General features: G+C 41.1%; 1 protein-coding gene across 3 annotated transcripts; it reads left to right on the plus strand.

The window, feature by feature from the left end:
* Window positions 1-18: 18 nt before the first annotated feature.
* Window positions 19-16,952, plus strand: dnai3 (dynein axonemal intermediate chain 3). Of its 3 annotated transcripts, XM_040185229.2 has the most exons (24): window positions 19-251; window positions 1,153-1,234; window positions 1,376-1,458; window positions 1,575-1,613; window positions 3,705-3,889; window positions 4,426-4,530; window positions 5,460-5,597; window positions 5,676-5,866; window positions 6,085-6,201; window positions 6,566-6,762; window positions 7,246-7,355; window positions 7,996-8,085; window positions 8,266-8,352; window positions 9,678-9,797; window positions 10,610-10,683; window positions 10,924-11,059; window positions 12,387-12,486; window positions 13,997-14,121; window positions 14,188-14,248; window positions 14,564-14,694; window positions 14,915-15,119; window positions 15,670-15,761; window positions 16,067-16,162; window positions 16,646-16,952. In XM_040185229.2, exons 3-24 carry the CDS (start codon window positions 1,398-1,400, stop codon window positions 16,787-16,789), a joined length of 2,604 nt encoding a protein of 867 aa, XP_040041163.2. In that variant the 5' UTR covers window positions 19-251; window positions 1,153-1,234; window positions 1,376-1,397; the 3' UTR covers window positions 16,790-16,952. The 3 variants fall into 3 exon arrangements, with proteins under 3 accessions (XP_040041163.2, XP_040041162.2, XP_040041164.2); XM_040185228.2 differs by lacking the exon at window positions 1,153-1,234 and having other exon boundaries at window positions 23-251; XM_040185230.2 differs by lacking the exon at window positions 1,153-1,234 and having other exon boundaries at window positions 25-102.
* Window positions 16,953-18,998: the final 2,046 nt, after the last annotated feature.

The raw sequence follows: 18,998 nt of genomic DNA on the forward strand, positions 1-18,998 counted from the left end.
GCCCCTTCTTGCCACCAAACACACACGCCCACTCATGTAACCACTGGCAACCAAACAGTCATAGGCGTGGGAAAAGTGTTGAGAGGGTTTCAGGCTTCAACGGTAAATGTTCATGAATTATCATTATTAATCATTCTGCCTAACTGGTTTATAAACCGTCGCCGTGAAGTGTGGAAGTGGCATCTCCAGCGGGCTTTAGGTCAGATACTTTATGCCTGACCACAGTGTCCGTTTCATTACCGTTACCAAAGGTAAGCTAGCGAGCCGCCATTGAACACCGACGTTACAATTTAGAGGTAACGTTAAATAATTCACTTTTGCATAGTTTAATTGTTTATACTTTAAGTAATGGAAGTTCATTTTTTTTATAGCATTACATTCGTCTGATGAGAGGTCACTAACTACTAACTAACTGTCTCGTATGCTTAGAAACCATAACAGTTATTAAAAGTGCCGATGTGAAACGCCATTATGAGGCACAATGAGCTCCTCTATGTGAGGAGGAGACTGTCACGTTATATTCTAAAAAATTCAATTATTAAAATATGTTTAGATTTATTGTTTATAATTGGCTGATAGATTTACTATTTATAATCGTCTGAGACTGTTGAGTCCAAATGTGAAACAGAAAAGGGGAAAATCAAGCAATTCCTCCCTTTATTTTGTTTTTCTGAAATGAAATATGTTCAGTTCTTTGTTACGTGACAATAAATATTCTCAAAGAGTTTTTGAATCGTACTGAATTAAGTTCATTTGATTCGTCTGTCGTGTGTTCATTACATGCAGATGTTAATACAACTTTAATTACACTAAATAGTCACATTATGGTCTTGCGGACCTTTGCTTCTAGTAATGTTCTTTTACATTTTAGTTGAATACCTCTGGTCTAATGCAAAGAACCTGTTGTTGAAAGTTGCTTTACAAATATATACTATAACAAATTAAAATTACGTAATTATGCTTTTTATGTGTTCAGAGGTAACGTCAGACCTCTGAACACAAAAAAACGTATTCATGTTGTGAAACCTGATTACTTCCCAAATTCCCCACTCACATGAGTAGCTTTAATCTTAACAAGTTTAAACTTATGTAACTTACACCATATAAACATATATGTCATCCGGAGGGCTTTGCTCTTATTCTTTTTCACAGCTGGAGCTAAATAGAGAGGCTCCTCTCTTCTAGGACCCTTCCTTTAAGTAAAAATGACCCGCTCCTCCAGAAGATGGCGTACGTGCGTTGATAATGACTTTTGGGGGCAACACACTTTTCTGCCACTGTGTGTGAATACCAATGTGCGACAGTTGATCAATAAAATATCAGTATGAAGATGTACAAGTTTCTGCGTTGTGTTAAACTTTCTCCGTGTCATTAGTGGAACTATTCTATGAGCAAGGATGCCGCCCAAGAGATCCAAAAGTGCAACAAGCAGTGCAGGCAGTAAGGGGAAAGGGAAAGGTGAGTGTATGAGTATTAGTATAGTGTTGATTTGATTCATTGTGCGCATGTTTGTCTCGTTCAAATGGAAAACGCACAGTAAAGAAATGGTGAACTGACAATTATTTTCCATTTAGGCAAAAGGATTCAGTCCCCCGTACATGAGACAAAGCCTGGTAAGAGAAAAACATCTACTGTTGTTCTTGTGTGTTTACCCACCCTGACCCGGATCAGAAGAAACAATTTAACAAAGAGCTTTCATTATTTCAATATTTATTTAAAACGTATTGCATTCACATCCATATCAACTTGAAGAAGCATGTTAAGAATTTAAGTAAAACTAGCTAAACCTAGCACGTTAACCACTTTTTCTGTAGTTTGGCAGATAGTTTCTGAATAGAATCTCAATTATTAAGTCTAGTAAATCCTACATGACCTTTGAATACAGATTACTAAAGCGTTATATTTACTTTATAGCAAATTTTTATTCAATCACCTTAATTCATTTGATATTTTGAATGATTGATATTTACTGTTTATTCAGATTATTTATTGAGGTAGAGATGTAACAAGCATTGCAAAAACTAATAATCACACTTGGAAGAGATGAAAAAAAAAATTCTTGTTATTTTGAGTGTACTGTTCCAGTGCCTTGATGGGACAGGCTCTCTACTGCGCTGTGAGTCCTATTGTCATGCTGTGTCAGCAATGGCCCTTGTAGGAGTTAACATCGATGTTGTTAAGAGTCCTCCGCTTCAGATTGACATTCATTTTATTTCCATTTTATACAGCCAGCAATATGAATTATAGTTTTTCAGATCTCCTAATTCAACACATCATAAATAGTTGAAATAGTTGGACCATAACCTAACCCCAACGCTTAAACCAAAACCAAGTCTAACATTAGGTCGTTTATCTGGTGGGGACCAACTTTTTTGTGGTTCGCCGACACAAACATAACTGCACATAACCGCTTTCTCGTCTGAATGGATCTCTCAAAGACATTGATAATATAAGTGGTAGCTTATAAAGCTGATAAAGCCCTATTGTTCTGACATAAATTCTTCAGCCGTTCACTGTGTACTGTGGTACATTAAACGTATCTTGAGGCTGTCAAATAAGTTGGCTGTGAGTGGATTATTCAAGTGAAAAAGAGCCTGACAAATTTCAATATCTCTTTGGCACAGCCAACAGGTGCGTTCTTTATGGGTTATGGAACATTGAACATAACACTTTCTTCATCTCTTATGTCAATATTTCCCATGAATAAAAGTGCCATAGTTGCCACTTAACTGTGTGAACTGAAGGGTGTTCATTTCCACTACGGTGATTTGGCATGAGGCCTAGCTGGTGTGAGTGGGAAAGGTTGACGCTGGGAAGTGCTTTTCCTTAAGCTGTACGAGCCCCGTTCGCCCTGAATATGGCCTTAGTTCATACATACACAATGTTTAAAATCAGATGTAAGTTCTGTACAATGATTTTGTTTCATACATTTGAGGGGGTCAGGTGAAGGATCAGAGGCGTTGTTGTGCGAGTCCGTAAGGTGGGGAGTTTGAAGACCGTCCATCGTGTTTAAGCTCACAGTTTTTGTTCCTGGTTGTTGCTTCTCTGTGTTTCTCTATTAACGCAAAACTGTAAAAACATTTATATGTGGGTCATGATCAGAAATACGCCATTGCTATTTTTGTTTTAACTCGTCTATTTTGCCATTTCCATCTGTAGGGATAATTTTCTCTTATTTTTTCTTTTATCATCTCATTAAAGATGTATTTTCAATGTGCAATTGATGACAGCAATTTGTTTTGTAACCGTCTGCTGAATAGACAGTACAGGTGACGACTCATTATTATCATTGGCAACACCAAAGAAAGCAAACGGTTCTTCTAACAAACAACACCTTAGAATTTGATTTCAGATTTAAACTTTAAGATGTAGTTTTATGAAGCCTTATACTTCTACATTATTTTGATATGGGGCTTCATGTTTTCAGATCTGTAAACAACATTTTTTTAGATCAACATTGCTTTGCTCAAATTACTGTAACATATTAGATTATTTAATGAAGTAAACATTCTGGAAACACTGTGTTTTGATATCTGAGTAGATTTAGCATCTTGCACAGGGACCAAAAATTGAAGCCTTTATTGAGTAATTTGATGTTTGTAATGTTCTGTCTACACTAAAGTGGCTTAAATCCAGCTCATTGCTCCACGCTTTCCTCCATCTACCACCTTCTTGCGATATTGATTGTGTGCTCTCTCACCAAGGTCACCCCGATGACATCTTCCCCTTGGTCCTGACATCAGCCACCCAGAAGCTCTTTGGTTGCTGCTCCGATGTGGACGTCACAGGGGAGAGGCCTTATAAGCTGCTGAAAAAAGACGACGTAATAAAGGACTTTAAGACAAGAGCCGCGGTGTCCGATTTCAGCCCTGTGAAGCAGATTGTGCTGGTGAGGCCGATCCATCATCAAACCATCACTCGCACAATACACCTAAGACACTGTGATGATACACGGACCCCAAGTTAAGGGCTGTGGGAACAGAAGGAGTAACCCATTTAACCCTATTCCCCCTGTGTCTCTGAGCACAAATCATTACACGAGAACCCCCATCTCTTACCTTTAGCGTTCAAGTACATTCTACCAAAAACAAATAAACTCAAACTTGAAACTTAATGAGACCAGAGAGCGCCCTAATCTGTGTTAGTCCTTCATAATGTCCTCTTTGTTATTTGGGACAAAGCCGCGGACTTACCTGGTGATGTATGTGTGTGTGTATGTGTGGTTTTCTGTCTTTTTAAAGTCGACAACATCAGTTGTGGAATCCACATCTCCCTCTGTCAAGTGTGGAATCCACATCTCCCTCTGTCATCTACTATCTTGACCAAATGACTGCTGTGCAGAGTTGCCAGGATCAATTAAAAAACACTATATTCATTATGTATAGAGACTGAATGTTGTGAATACTGCATTCTTTTATCCTCCAGGACTACCCAGACGACGACCTGCTACTGGTTTTTGACAGGGACTTTATTTATGGCCAGAGCTTCTACCTGGTTCTCACACCAGAAGCAAAGGAAAGAATCTTAAACGTAAGTAGACATGTTGGTGTTTGATATGTGATGCAGTAGAGATTCTACACTCACTAAATATGGCATGTGCACATGGCATGTGCATTGCAATTGTATTTTCTGGTTTAATAATACTGTAGGCATAAGTATTTATTTTTATTTACTTTCCTTTTATGGTGGCGGTATGTTGACTATTTTATCACGCAGGCTATCACAATGACTGGTCTCAGATTATAATTTGTGTAGCCATGTGGGCAGATTGCACCCTGAGGCTGTTTCTTGGCCTATGCTCGGAAAATGGCACCCCATGATAAAAAGTGTAATAACTCTGTAACTACTTCTTCCATCTGGTCTATCTTTTTCTCTCGGGACCCCCGTGAGTGTTGTGATGTGTAAAAATCAGTATATATGTTACTGGTGAACAAATAAATCAATATAACACAAAAAAAAACTTTGAATATTGAGATATGCCTGAAATAAAATCCCCAACAGCCCTATAAATCCTATTAAACATGGAGATACCAAGCTAAAACCACATCTTAGCGATAGCCTCATGTGTGGACAGTAATCTTAGAAGGTTTTGCCTTGATAGAGTGAGGATTACTACTCTAGGACAGGCATTTGTGAAGGCCTCACAGCCCAGATACGGGAGCAGTCAAAATCACGGCCGTGGTCTAACGCCGCCTGTGGAACATATCATTTTTATAACTTAGAGTTGTGTTTGTAGTTTTTCTTAAACGGATTGTTGCAAATAGTGGCCAAGATTCTAATGTTTCAAACAGTGTGAAGCATTAATACATTTGCTTGTGATGAATACACACTATTCCTGTTCTGGTTTTTACCAAATTTGGTGCCTCTCGGGTGCAACAGCTTTTAAAACAGTGGTACTTATATTCCACCTCTGTGTCCTTTGTGTTCTTGTAACTGTATGATCATGTAATGCTCTCTAGGTTGCTGGGTCACCAGAGCCTGAGACACCACAAGTATTTGAGGATGAAGCCATTAAAACCCCTGAACCAGAGCCATGGATATCTCTTGGCAGCGAGCAGGAAATAGAGGAAGAATCTGTCAGGGAAACCAGAGAAAAGGTACTGCTACAAATGACAAACACATTTTTCCCATTTACCCTTGTCCTCCCATGAAACCTGTCTCCGTTTTCTCATCAGCTGCTCTTCACGTACAAACTCTCCGAAGTGAGGAGGAAGTTTGGGCCACCAGCTGTTTTTTCTGACAGCAAGACAGCCGTCACAGGGTGTCCATCCTGCCCAGACAGCAGATTCAGCATCAAACTGATGCTGAGGGACTTTGGGAGTCGGGCGGTTCCCAGACTGCATAGCAGCAATACTCAGACAAAAGGGTATGCTGCTTGCAAATCAGTTAACCTAAAACTGATGGGGGGGGGGGGCACTGACAGATACTGCTGACACCTCAAGGCTTTAAAAAAATAAGATAGTAACACTGAATGCAATGCTATAATACCTCAAGTATTTAAGACGATTTTTTCCGGCTTTTGCACTATTTTTCTGTCCTCCACCTCCACCTGCGTATTGTATTGTAATTGATCTACTCTTACAGGAAGTTGACGAGCGATGTTTCTACCCAGTACACACCAAGAGAGTTCAGTAATGAGGAAAAAGAGGAAATCCTCCGGTCTGAGAGTTTTCTGAATTTCTTTGAAAAGGTGACTTCGAGGTAAGGTGATATACTTCTGAAATACATGGTGTCGTCTGTTTGGTGTTAACTTATGGTCAACCCTCAGGGTTTAAAATCCATCCATTATTACCCCTGTGGGAGCATTAGAATATTCAAAACAAATAGCTTTAAGAGACATTCACCCTCTCAATGTGAGAAAAAATATGCCGCATTTTTGTTGTCTTCACAGACTAGACTTTGGGTTTTAAACAAATCTTTCACTTGACCCTCAACCTTCCTTTGTGTCCAGTTATGCAATACGACTACATGTGGACTATTAGAACTCTTTTTACTGTGGCTTGGAAGAGATTTGATGGAGGAAAACGGAACATAATTGACATCGTATTTTCTTTGTGGTTTGCAGTATGTTGAAAGCCCTTCAGCAGGAAACAATCATGAATGTGTTTGTTGATCGGTGGAAGGCCATGGGGACAACATCTGAAGACGAGTACCTTTCTCCGGAGGTTCCCAAACATTTGATGCTTTTTAAGGTCTTCACAGAAGAGAAATACGCCAAGGGCAAGAAAATCAGCACCTTCAATTGGCACCCTACATTGCACGGTAAAGGGAAAGAATCTCAGTCAGTGAATACAGCTGTCCAGAGAATTGGAGCGAAAGAATTTTATATTCACCAAAATACTTCACAGCATGAACTGCAGCAATACCTCATCAATCACGGTTTTAAATGTATATCTGGTTGGAACATGTTGACAAAGATACTACTGGTTGACAATGTTTACAGCATAATTATTACAAATAAGTAACATTCATTCTCTCTCAAATGTCACACTGGGAATATTCAAATTTGACATTGATGTTCTTCACTGCTGCTTTGTAATGTTGCTAAGCTGTCAACCCCCATAGAGTAGCCCTCCTGCCAGATGGATAATTATAATATCAGTGTCAAAACTACCACCACTGTGAACTTTTGTTTGTGGGGGAGTCATCACTTTCTCATTGAGTAAAGTTAAACCTTATTGAATGTCCATTTTCCTGTCGCTGTTTTGTTGATACATAGTATGATGTGTGTTTGCGATCTAATAGGTGTGATCGCTGTGGCCTTGACGGAAAAAAGGACAGAGGATTCCCCAATGTTTGAATCAGAAGATTCTTTCATTGTCTTTTATAGCTTCTCTGACTCCTCTCATGCCCAGGTATGGAAAGTTATGTCAGTATCTGAGACCGCCTGAGGTAATGTGGAGATTGTAGAAGCTGGCCAGAGATTGAAAAGACCTTTGACAGCATACTAGCTCATTTTCACCCCTAATGTCTTTGAGGTACACTTTGATACACAAATGGCTGTAAAGAGTTTCTCATTCCTGCCAACAATGTATTTTCTTTGCTTCAGCTAAATTTGAGATGCTGTATTGATTTGCCAGAGGCCATAAATCAATGACACTAAGCTGCTAAATCACTTAAAGATGATGTAAGTTCTGCATGATTTGTCATGCTTTGGTTTCACCATCTGCCGGAGCAGTGCAGACATTAGTTGTTTAAATAAACATATTTATTAAGTGTAGCGTTCAGTTCAGTGTTGCAGCTATTTTCAGACTCCAGAAGATATGAATATAATGCTGAAAAATGACTTCTCTGTAACACAATCTCCACCCACTTGGTTTTTTTTTCACTCTCATGCCTGATGAAATGGAATCTACAGCACTGTATGCATTTTGGTTTTGCGGATTAAAAGCTGAACTTTGAATGGCGAAAGTAGAATAAATAAAAACTCCGAATACAGGAAATGTGTACTTTAAAATGTAATATTTCTTACGTGGGTTTCTGTGTTGTTTGCAGTTGCTGCTGGAGTGCCCAGGTGACATTTTTGCCTTTGAGTTTTGCCCTTCTGATCCAAATATCATCGTTGGCGGCTGCAGGAATGGCCAGGTGCTAATTCTAACTGCTCTGCATCTCTGGTTTGCTGCATCTGCTGCCTGTTCTGCCTAGTTCTTGTACTGTACCAATTTTCCATGCTCCTTTTTTCATTATAATAGAAAATGATTCAAATTGATGACATCCTGTACGACATAAGTCCATTATTTCTGCCGTTGATGCTGTTTTCTTCAGGTCGTGTTGTGGGACGTGTCTGCTCACTCCATCCACTTAAAGGGAACCCAACCTGGTGAAAAAGCTCCTTTTAACACTGCCACATTCGTAAGTACGCATGTCCTCTCTCCAACGTGCACAATGTTGATACACTAGTGCGTGGTGTTCTGTTTCTGTTGGTGTGTGCATGTTGTATCAGTTACCCTAAATCCATGACTAGTGGTGATGTCAGCTTGGTTTAAGTATGGGTCCTCAGTTTACGGAAGCATGCGATGTATTTGCTGCGGCGAGAGGCTCAGATGATGACACGTTGACTCGTGAGTTCTCCCCCCATCCTCACTCTTTCATTAGATAGGAATGAAGTGGGCTAATGGTCCTTTTCAAGCCAGCCACAGCTGTCAAAACTAGTTCCACATGCTTACTAATGCCAGGAGTGGATTTCAAAGAAAGTTATATCATTAAATGACTCATAAGAAGGCCTCAACATAAACCAGTCCAAGGTAACCCAAGTAAAAGAATAGACTTAAACGTCAAAGAGGAATTATCCTTTGACTTAATAGTGAGTAGTAAACTAATATTTGCATTGCATAGCTGCCTCTTTTAGATGGTATTATGTGTGAAAATAAAGAGAGGGGGATAATTATAGGTGACAAAAAAACGAGCATACATTTATAGTCCTTCATAGCCTGCTGAGACATCTAAAGGCACAATACGAAAGCAGTTCTGTCCCTTAAACTTGCATGTCCTTCAGTGACATCTTCCACTTGGCTGCTGCTGAATTTAAATAGACGTGCCCTCAGCATCCGGCTCCCATTTGCTTTGTGAGATTTTATTGCCTATAGATTGGAACAGCTGTCTCCACCCCTGTTGTCACTACTTACTTCTCTTTTCCTTTTCCTGCTACCAACCTCTGTACTATTCTCTATATTCTCTTTGTCATCAGATCGCACACTGCAGCTGTTACACAAGCCTTCCATTCTCCACCATAGTTTGTCCCCAGAGAAGATAACAGTTAAACACATCAGATCACTCACCTCCCTTGTGCTTGAAATGTAAACATTGGCAGTCAGCTGGAAGGCTTTATTTCAACGTTGAGTGCTGTGAAAGCTGCTCTACATTAGCACCTGTTGTTGGCTCATCAGATAAATAAAGAATGAAATCTGTAAAGATTTAGGTTCTATTCACTCTCTTTTAAATCTGCCGGTGCACCGCAGTGTTATTGAAATGAATCCTTTTCACATTCTGTTTCAAAATGTAACGCACAATCTTTTGGCAGAACTATTTAAAGTGTTAAAGTATACTTTATTTAAATATCATGAAGGTCCATTTTCGAAGGACTGTTGACCGCTGTCGTCTCTTTTTTAGGATTGAAATGTCAAAGCTTACTGTGCTCACTGTACATGCTGGGCCTTTTGTGTGTGCCCTCGCACCAGGACGTTGATGACCACAAAGAGAAAAACACCCCTGTTGTGCGCTACTGTGCAGCGTCTCCCATAGAGAACAGCCACAAAGCACCAATTACTGACGTCCAGTGGCTGCCACCAACATTCGAGGTACGCAGAACCGACGGCTAGAGCGGTCAGAAGGAGTAACAACTGCAAATCTGATATTAAATATTCTGAACACTGATCACGTAAAGAGTTAATTGACATTTTCCATCAGGAGTGCATTAGTACAGTCTTTCAACCTTCCTCTGATTAACGTTTGTTTATTTGGCATATCTTGATTCTTAAAAGGTTTTTTTTTGTGTGACTACTTCGAAAAACATTCCTTAATGTTTTCTTTATCTCATTCTTCTTTTATCATATCTGAAGTCAACATTGTGGCATACGTAAGGCAAACAGAGTACATTTTAAACTTTCACATCCGTCTCAAATTGATAATAAAACATTAAACATGTAAACAGAACTTACGGTAATAGAGTGAGTAGTTCATATTATAGATTACTGCCACTACCACGAAATAATGGTTATTTATATTATGATTTGTATCAAGATAGCATCTATAAACGTACGGAGCTGACGCAATATTTGCTGCAGTGACACTCTGTTTGGGCTAGAACCCAGGATTAAGAACAATGGTTCTACTCAGATTATAACAGTCCACAGCACATGGCTTAGTCTTTCTAACGTCATATTCTTCATAAAACAGTGAATACATTCTAATTCTGGTGTCCCACCAGTGCATAACCCCTTTATCTACAAAGCAAGTTGTAATAAATCGTGACAACCACTGGCACTCATCCGGATAAGTGCAATAAGGAAATCATCAAAGTGCACCCAAGCATATATTTCATTATTGTCCGCTCTTTATTAAGTCTGACAGACATTTGTTGATGTTGTGATTCACTCACTCTCTCATTAAGGTGACCAACAGAGGCTTACCAGTGGAGAACAAGCACAACATTTCTACGCAGGTTGTCACCTGCTCCCCTGACTGGTAAGTAAGACAGAAGCATCCTTGATGAAGGATGCACAAGGTAATAAGGTGAATGAATGAAGTGAGTGGAGGTGAGGTTAGTCTTTCTCTCTGTAGTGCACACTGCTTGCAGTTATTGGCCGGCACCATATTTAGAGGAGAGGCAATTATATACATTAATCTTTGTGTTTCTTTAATTACAAACAAAAGGATGAGTGTTTTATTTGTATTTATTTATTTTTCATTTGTCTCCCTCTAAAGTTCTATAATGTTTTGGGATGTGCGAGTTTCAAACGTGAACCGGTCAGCCAGGAAGCAGAGCGCGGATCAGAAGGCACCCTACAGTTTCCTCAACACTTTCAAACACCTGGTAGACACATGGAGGCCTTTTTACAAGGTACTGCAGGTTTAAGGGTGCAATACGTCCACATTCATTTCTTATACTATTTCAAAATCTAAAAGTCTACCAAAATTGGAATAAAACCATTCTGTCTCAAAATAGATCAGAAAACGTTATTAATGAGGAAACGTATTTGCCACCAACATATTTTCTACATACAACAATAGACACAGTCCACAGAGAAAACAGACAAGAAACAGATTACAAGAAACAAACAAAACCCGAAGAGGCCTTAGAAAACATGACCAACATCAGAAAGATGCTAAACCGGTGTTCATTATATAATCAAACTGCTGCTGTAATAAAAGACCCCAGCAGAGCACAGCATACAATTGGACACGAGCTAAGATCTTGTAATAAAAAACATGAAAAAGCTTTCTGCTGATATCAAAAGATCTACGCTTCCTCAAGATGAAGTGAGCCTTTTTAAAAACAGCATCAGTTGTTCTTTTTCCAGTTTAATTTACCGTCCAGATTCCAAAATAGACTGGACAATTTCTATGTGTTTACCCGCAATTATCACTAGGGAGAGCTCCTCCTTAATCCTTGTGAAATTAATAACCAACTCTTTGGTTTTTCCAACATTTAGTTTTAAGAAATTTCCACTACACCAGCTGACAAAGGATTCCACCTCCCGTTTATAGGCCAGGTTGTTGCCTCGGGTAAGCAGACCAACCAGGGCAGTGTCATCTGAGAACTTTTGGATGTTACAGGACACCCGCTTCTGTCAGTGAATTGTATTAATAGCACCATCCATCCCTTCATCTTCAACCGCTTATCCCGGGTCGGGACAACAGCTCCAGCAGGGGACCCCAAACTACCCATTCCCGGGCCACATCTACCAGTTCTGACTGGGGGATAACAAGGCGTTCCCAGCATCACTCCTTCGGGCTGTGCCTCACGCCCGGCCACCAGACGCTCGCTGTCGGGCCCTCCATCTTGGCCTGGCTCCAAATGGGCCAGGTAGCTCCCTCTTGCGCTTTTTAGGTTCTTTTGGACCATTCTTAGGTTGGCTCCTCGCCCGAGACCCCTTTGTCAAGGGTAACCCTACCAGGAGCACAAGGCTCCAGACAACACAGCCCTCAGGTTCATAGCGACACACAAACCTCTCCTCTCCAAGAGAAATCCAATTCATCAAACTGAATTGCTTCATTTACATTGATCCCTTCACCAGGCAAGCCAGGATTACCCCAAAAGTACCAAAATGTAATAGATGTTACCATATTTATACAGGACGATGAAGCCTTTCCCAAATGTATTTATTGTATGTTTCTGTCTATGTCTTTAAATGTAAAAAGTTATCTTCTTGTCTGTCATGTGTCAGGTGTCCCTGCCAATGATTGGTACCACTGGAAAATATGCTCCTTTGAAATTCTGCCTGGAACCTTACATCTGTGTAGCCAATCATACAGCCGGTGCCACAGGTGAGGGATTTTACCTTTGAGCTTGTTTGTCGTTGTTTGTTCCTGTCTGTTGCACTGCCTCTCCCTTCTACAACCAGTCACACAAATTAGCTTTAATTTAATTGCAAACATCTGTACAATACATACTGTCAGGTGTTATTCCTGGATGCAACACACCTCTTAAAAGTGGGATATCATAACTCACGTACACACTAAAACAAGCAAGTAGGCCAAACATTGAACATACAAAATGAACCATCCCAAGTGTGTGTGTGTGTGTGTAGTTGTTGGATGGTTGAGCACAGTGATCAGTAATAGTAGGATTCACTCATCCCTCAGGAACTCTCATTCTCTGTCTGTGTCCCTCTTCTTTCCTCCTGTTTCATAGCACTTTATTAAGGGAAACTTTCTAAAACAAGGCCCTCATAGTTGCAGAGAGACTCTCAGCTCTTAGCAATATGCTGCTCAGGCACCTTTAGGGACAGAGGACGATCGTGTGTGTCCTGGCTGGTCATGAAGAGACCTTTCTTTGTCTGGCTGAAGGTCTGCCTCTTGAACACAGCTTAGGTGGCTGGCGCTCAGAGATATAATATGTTCACTAACCGAGGCAATAAACCTGTTGCCGCCCTGAGTCTGTCTGTTATTAAGCTTTTAATGAACTCCCATGTGATTAATACGTTGCCACTTCAAATGACTCGTATCTATTGAGTCCACATTCAGCACGTTTGTTCTCTGCCTTTTGTTATCTCTGATGCCAAGTCACTGGCACTCACAGCAGCAGCCGCTGTAGAAAAGCTGCTCCCTGCCCTGAAAACAGCACCGCACGATTTGTTGCGAGCAACTCCTCGTGGGGATTAAGCAACAGTTGAGCTGCAGTGCAGCGTGGTGAAAGGGAAACAATGTCCACATCTGTTGCTGTGCGGTGTCGTCTGTCCCACATCTTTACACACATCTTCACTGGGGGAAAGTGGATTTAAAGGATGTGTGGTAATCTGATCTGACCTTCAAAAGCTAATCTAACCGGGTGAAACTGAGACTTGATTGGGAACAACCTGCTGATACGGGGGTGTGAGAGGATAGTCCCGTGCTGCCCCTGACAGACAGTTGGGCTTTTGTGATGGAAAATGCTGGTTCCATCCTTTCCCCCCCCACCCTTCTCCCTTACTGTCTCCCTCCTTGCCACAATCCTCACTCCCACCTCCATCTCCTTTGTCTCCCATTCCCCTAATATCCCCTCTTACCAACCCTTTCCCCCTTAGCCGTACCCCTCCCCCCCCCGACCTCCTTCTTTTTTGTCCTTCTGTCGTCTTGTTCATGGTCAGATTACAGAGCAGGCTGCACCAATGCCACCGTCCAGTCTCTATTGTTTCCTTATTTTAAATAGTTGTGTTTAATGTTCCTTGTCTGTCTTTCCGGTGTTTTGCCTATTGTTTATTCACTGATTGTATTGTTTCCGTTTTGTGTTTGGGATTATTTTTCCATACAAAAAGAAACAGACTTACTTACCATCTACAATCTGACACACTGACAGAGGCAGAAAATGAAAATGCTGTCAACTCAGAGGTCATCCCGGACTTCAGCCAGCTCAGAGTGCCCTTAGCTGAAACACTTACTCCTCTGGAGGATGTCAATACCAAACTCTTCATTGGAACAGAGGTAATTAAAGCTAAGAAGAATGTGAAAAGGGTGGCGTGTTCTATTTTAATGTGTTTTTACTTCCAGTCAGGGGAGATTATTTACAGTGACTGGAAAAAGGTGATTGACAACTCTGGATCACTGGAAAGTGAGTATTCTGGTTTACCATTATTAAAGTGCATTATTAACAATAGTAACTGCACATTTTAATGTATTGAGACAAATTAAGGTACGAGTAGGCAAAAACAGATTTAATTTAACTATTCAGCCCAAATTATAAAAGTCACATAAATAACCACAACTACTGAAAGGCTTGTCTTTGGTTGGGCCGCCCGTCTGGATGTAATCCCCATTGACATACACACAGGAGTTGAAATGTTCCTTATATTTCTTAACCTGCTTCCACGGGAGAAAGTTACTGTCAAATATCAAGTGTGCCTTCTCTGTCCGTCCTCTCTCTCAGGTGTCAAGCCCCTTCACTGTTTTAATACCCATTACTGGCTGGTGAATACGCTACAGAGGTCACCCTTCTTCAAAGACATTATTTTGACAATAGGAAACTGGAACTTTGCCATCTGGAAGGAGGGAGTCACGGTAACAGCACCTATCCCTTCGCTTACGGTAGCAGATGATGCAACCAGTAAAAGTTATACCCACATAATTGATGGAATTGAATAAACACCAAAGATCTAAGTCATTCTAGACTTTAAACTTGATCAATACTTCCTAACATAATATGATGAACAATATACCACATTTATGACAACAGTATTGTTGCATTTCAATGTTAAACTTCTTTCACTACGACATCCAGGGCGGCCCCATCATCGTGTCACCAAACTCTGAGCAGTGGTGCACTGTGGGATGCTGGTCCCTTACCCGGCCAGCTATTCTCTTCATCGGGAAAGAGGATGGCAGCATTGAGGTCTGGAACCTGCTGGAAAAGATGATTGAACCTGTGCGGGTCTACCCCCAAGTCAGCAATGCCAAAATTACCTGCATCAAACCCTGGACATCCTGTGAGTGCTTGGCTTCTTTGGTGCACAATAGAGTAGCTAGCATACATCTCCATGTAGCTCCCTTAAAATGCATTACTTTTTAAAATTAATAAATACTCAATGAAACAAATAAATACATATATACTCTATGGTTTATACCGAAAAGCATCAGTTTTTAATAGAATCCTTTAATGGACACAAATTGGGAGAAAGGAAAGCACAATTTACTGGACTGCAGAACTTCTTCAGCTAACTGAGAGAAAACGTAAAACCTTCACACACTTCACATCACATAGAGGAGAGTGTGTGGGGGGAGAGGGGGGGGGTTACCACATACATTGGTTTCATCTTCATGTCCATTCATGTGTATTGACCTGTTCAAATCTCAGTCCGAACCTCGTGATCAGCTCTTTACATTCCACGGATAGATGCTCAGCAGTTTTAATGTGAGAGATGTTATCAATCTCAAGATGCATATACAGGGAACACAAAATATCTCCACAGTACCTTGTTGTAAGATTTCTTTTTTTAACCACAAATCACATTTGCCGGACATTTTGTGTACATACAGCTAAGCAGAACTTCCTGGCTGTGGCTGATGAACTTGGAATGCTCTGTATGTTCGAAATGCCAAAGACCCTCTGTGTTCCATCCAGGAATGAGGTAAGACGGTCCAAAGACTCTTATGTACTCACTTTCCACAAGGTTAGGCAAATTAATAATATACCCTCAAGATTAAATATGAGATAACATATTCAACACTGCAGCATGCCAAACAATTCAACAATTGTCATTTGTTAAAGTTTTCTGTTGCTGCTTTACTGCATTGTTATCAAGCCAGTATAAGGAATTACAGGCAGGTTGGTGCACGTGTGCCAAACCCCCAGCGTTTCCACAGAAGTTGTGATTATGAGTTTGTTTCATGGAAGACTGCTAACAAGTTGCTTCACTTTTTTTCTAATAAACAGATTTCTAATCTGGAGAAATACTTTGTGGTGGAGGAAGACAGGTTGCAGGATCGTTTGAGGAGAAAGGAACAGCGGGCAAAAGAGCCAAAGAGAATGGTGAGCTGTGCAGCCTGACTGAGGACAAGGCGAGCAGGCTTTGTGCTCCCCGGACCATCGATATCGGCCATGGAAGTGGCCTTGAATGACGGCAACTAGTATCACGTAACGGTCTGAATGCACAGTGATACCAGCCGATGCTTTTATTGCCCCAGTTAAAAGTGTGCACACCGGTTCAAAGTGGATGAAGGACAAGGTGTAGTGGATGCTCCCTCTCCCTCTGGCTCCGTCTCGTTTATTTCCCTCTCATGTTTAATTCATTGAGGTTGTTATTTCATCCGTGGCATGTTATAAGGATGTTGTTTTCTTAACCCAGCCAAAGTTAGTGCTGGAAGCTGAAACATCGAGGGGCTTTAACTCACAGCTTCATGTTACCTACATATGACCCCAACATTTCTGCTTCAAACATCACGTTTTTATTTGCCTTGTTTTTTTGCTCCGTGTTGTTCATTACATTAATTCTTCCCTGTTGTTTGTGTGCAGGACTGTGACAAGCCGTTAAAGCTCCCTGTTGATGAGGAACAAGAGTACAAAAACTACCTAAAGCTGGAAGAACAAATCCTGAAGGGCTTGGGCCTGTTGTCAGCTACGCCTGAATCACACACATTCTCACACACACACCTCTAAAAATTCCATTTTACTCAACTTATTTATACATTTGATAAACATAACAGCTTTTAATTAACTGTCAACTTAAATTCACGAATCTAGTTATGTTATAGTTAGAGCCATAGTTATGCTTTTTTGGGGTACTGTTCCAATAAATGAGAAGCCCTGCAGCTAACACAAATGTTTTGTTAATTCAAGTTTGACTTTTATTTTTGTGACATTTGTCATAGTGCTGTCTCTCTTTCTGCGTGTTGCAACGATTGCCTCTCCATCTTTCTCATCGCCATCAGTTTGCCTACTAAATGATGTTAAACTAAGGACGCCTCAGAGTGCTGGCAGGTCAAGAGCAGCCTAGAGGACCCATGGAAACAGAAACTGGCAGGAAAAGAGGCTGTAGGGACAGACGGAGGGGGGTCGTATAGGACAGCTGTCCGTTGCCAGGTTTTCGCAGTGAGGTGCCTCAAAAGGAGAACGGAGACGGAGAGATAGATAGATAGATGGAAAACAGAGCCGTGGGCGGATGTGAGCGTGTACAGAGGCGATCGTCCATCTGGCCCGTGAGGCACCAAGAAGCCCGGGTGACAAAAGGGGCCTCTGCTGTCCTGTCGTCCCCTCAAACCTCCCCGGGAATTCAGTCCCTCTCTCCTCTGCCAAGCCTCTCGTTTTCTACTGAGCCAGCTCAGGAATGTGCCTTCTGCAAACCAACACCCACGCACAAGCACACACACACACACACACACACACACACACACACACACACACACACACACACACACACACACACACACATACATACAGGGAGCGTCCTCACCTTTGCTGGTTAGTTATTATTCCAATGTCTGATGTTGCACAATTGGATAAGCTTGATTGCAAGTCAAATAGCTGCGGCATTGGAAGTTCTGCAAACATACAGAGAGACGTCAAGCTCTGCTGTTGAACACAGCAACGAAGGGTAATCATCATCATCATCTTTTCCTCAGTTGATTTCTTCATTTAAGGCCAAAAGATTACCGCAACCCAAAAATAAATCTTTGACTTAAGGGGTGTCGATATAGGATGGATCACCAGCAGCCAACGTTTTAAAAGTTTCAAGCCAAATCCTGAGAGACAATATGAACAGATGTTGGGCGGAAGGGGCTGTAAATCCGGCCCATTGAGGAAGCCTTGGTATTGTTCTGACTGGCCTCTTAGCTGCTCCTGCTGGGGAGGGTGTTGGGTGGGATGGGGTGCAGCGAGGGTCTGCTGCATAAATGTCCCAACAAGGAGCCAGCCTCCACATTTCATAGCCAGCCGAGTGAAGACAGTTATCGTTCCGTAAGTTTATAACTCCCATCTTGTGCATCAGAACAGCACAGCTACATTTAGTTGAAACAAACACAAAAAACTTTCCCCGGCAACTTATTCACTATAACCTCAAAGTAGCCATTGAGTTGCCAAAACCATTTCCACTTATCTTCAGACTATTTTGCAAACTGTGAAAGCTGTTTCTCTTTCGAACCTCTAGGAGACTGTTCATCATTGACGTCTTATTATTTTAAGAGATGCTAAAAATCCAAATGCACTGAAGACGGTGATCTGCAGTTGAGAGCTCTGATAGCAGCTATGAAATAAACCTTGAGTCAAGACAATTGGTGAAGGAGTTTTTGTGCACGATACGCTCCTTTGTAGCTTTGACTTTTTGTCATTTTTGCGGTGCCCTTTACATGATGCTCCACCACTTGATCTCCTTCAGTGAGGAAATATGCACAATTTTTCTACCACAGGAATTCAGATTCACTCTGAGCAGTTTTTCATTGGATATCTCGGCATGAACCCAGGATGGTCCCTTCAGAGTGCATTCTGTTAGCTGACTTCTCAGCCCGTCACAGTAGGTTTTCCCTACAGAAACTTTAAAGTATTTTCCTACATTCTGCCATCAGAGATGGATTGAAAAATACAATGACAGAACTTTGCTTGAATTACATTAAGTTCATTTGTTTGCAGGAGACTCCCAAAAAAGGCTTCAGTACATATTTGTGTGACTTTTCAGAGGGATTTTTCTTTTGAAGGAACAGTTCCACATGGTGAAAAATCTTGCTTTTTCAAAACCACTGGTGTACTTCGCTGAAAATGAAGCTACCACATCTGGTAGGTTAAGCTCTGCACAAAGACTGGGATCAGGAAACCGTTTAATTATAAACATATAATCCATATGTCATTTTTCCACTTCAGTTAGTTTATGGTTCCT

Source organism: Gasterosteus aculeatus, chromosome 8, assembly GCF_964276395.1.
Source record: "Gasterosteus aculeatus chromosome 8, fGasAcu3.hap1.1, whole genome shotgun sequence".
In the NCBI taxonomy this organism is placed as follows: domain Eukaryota; kingdom Metazoa; phylum Chordata; class Actinopteri; order Perciformes; family Gasterosteidae; genus Gasterosteus; species Gasterosteus aculeatus.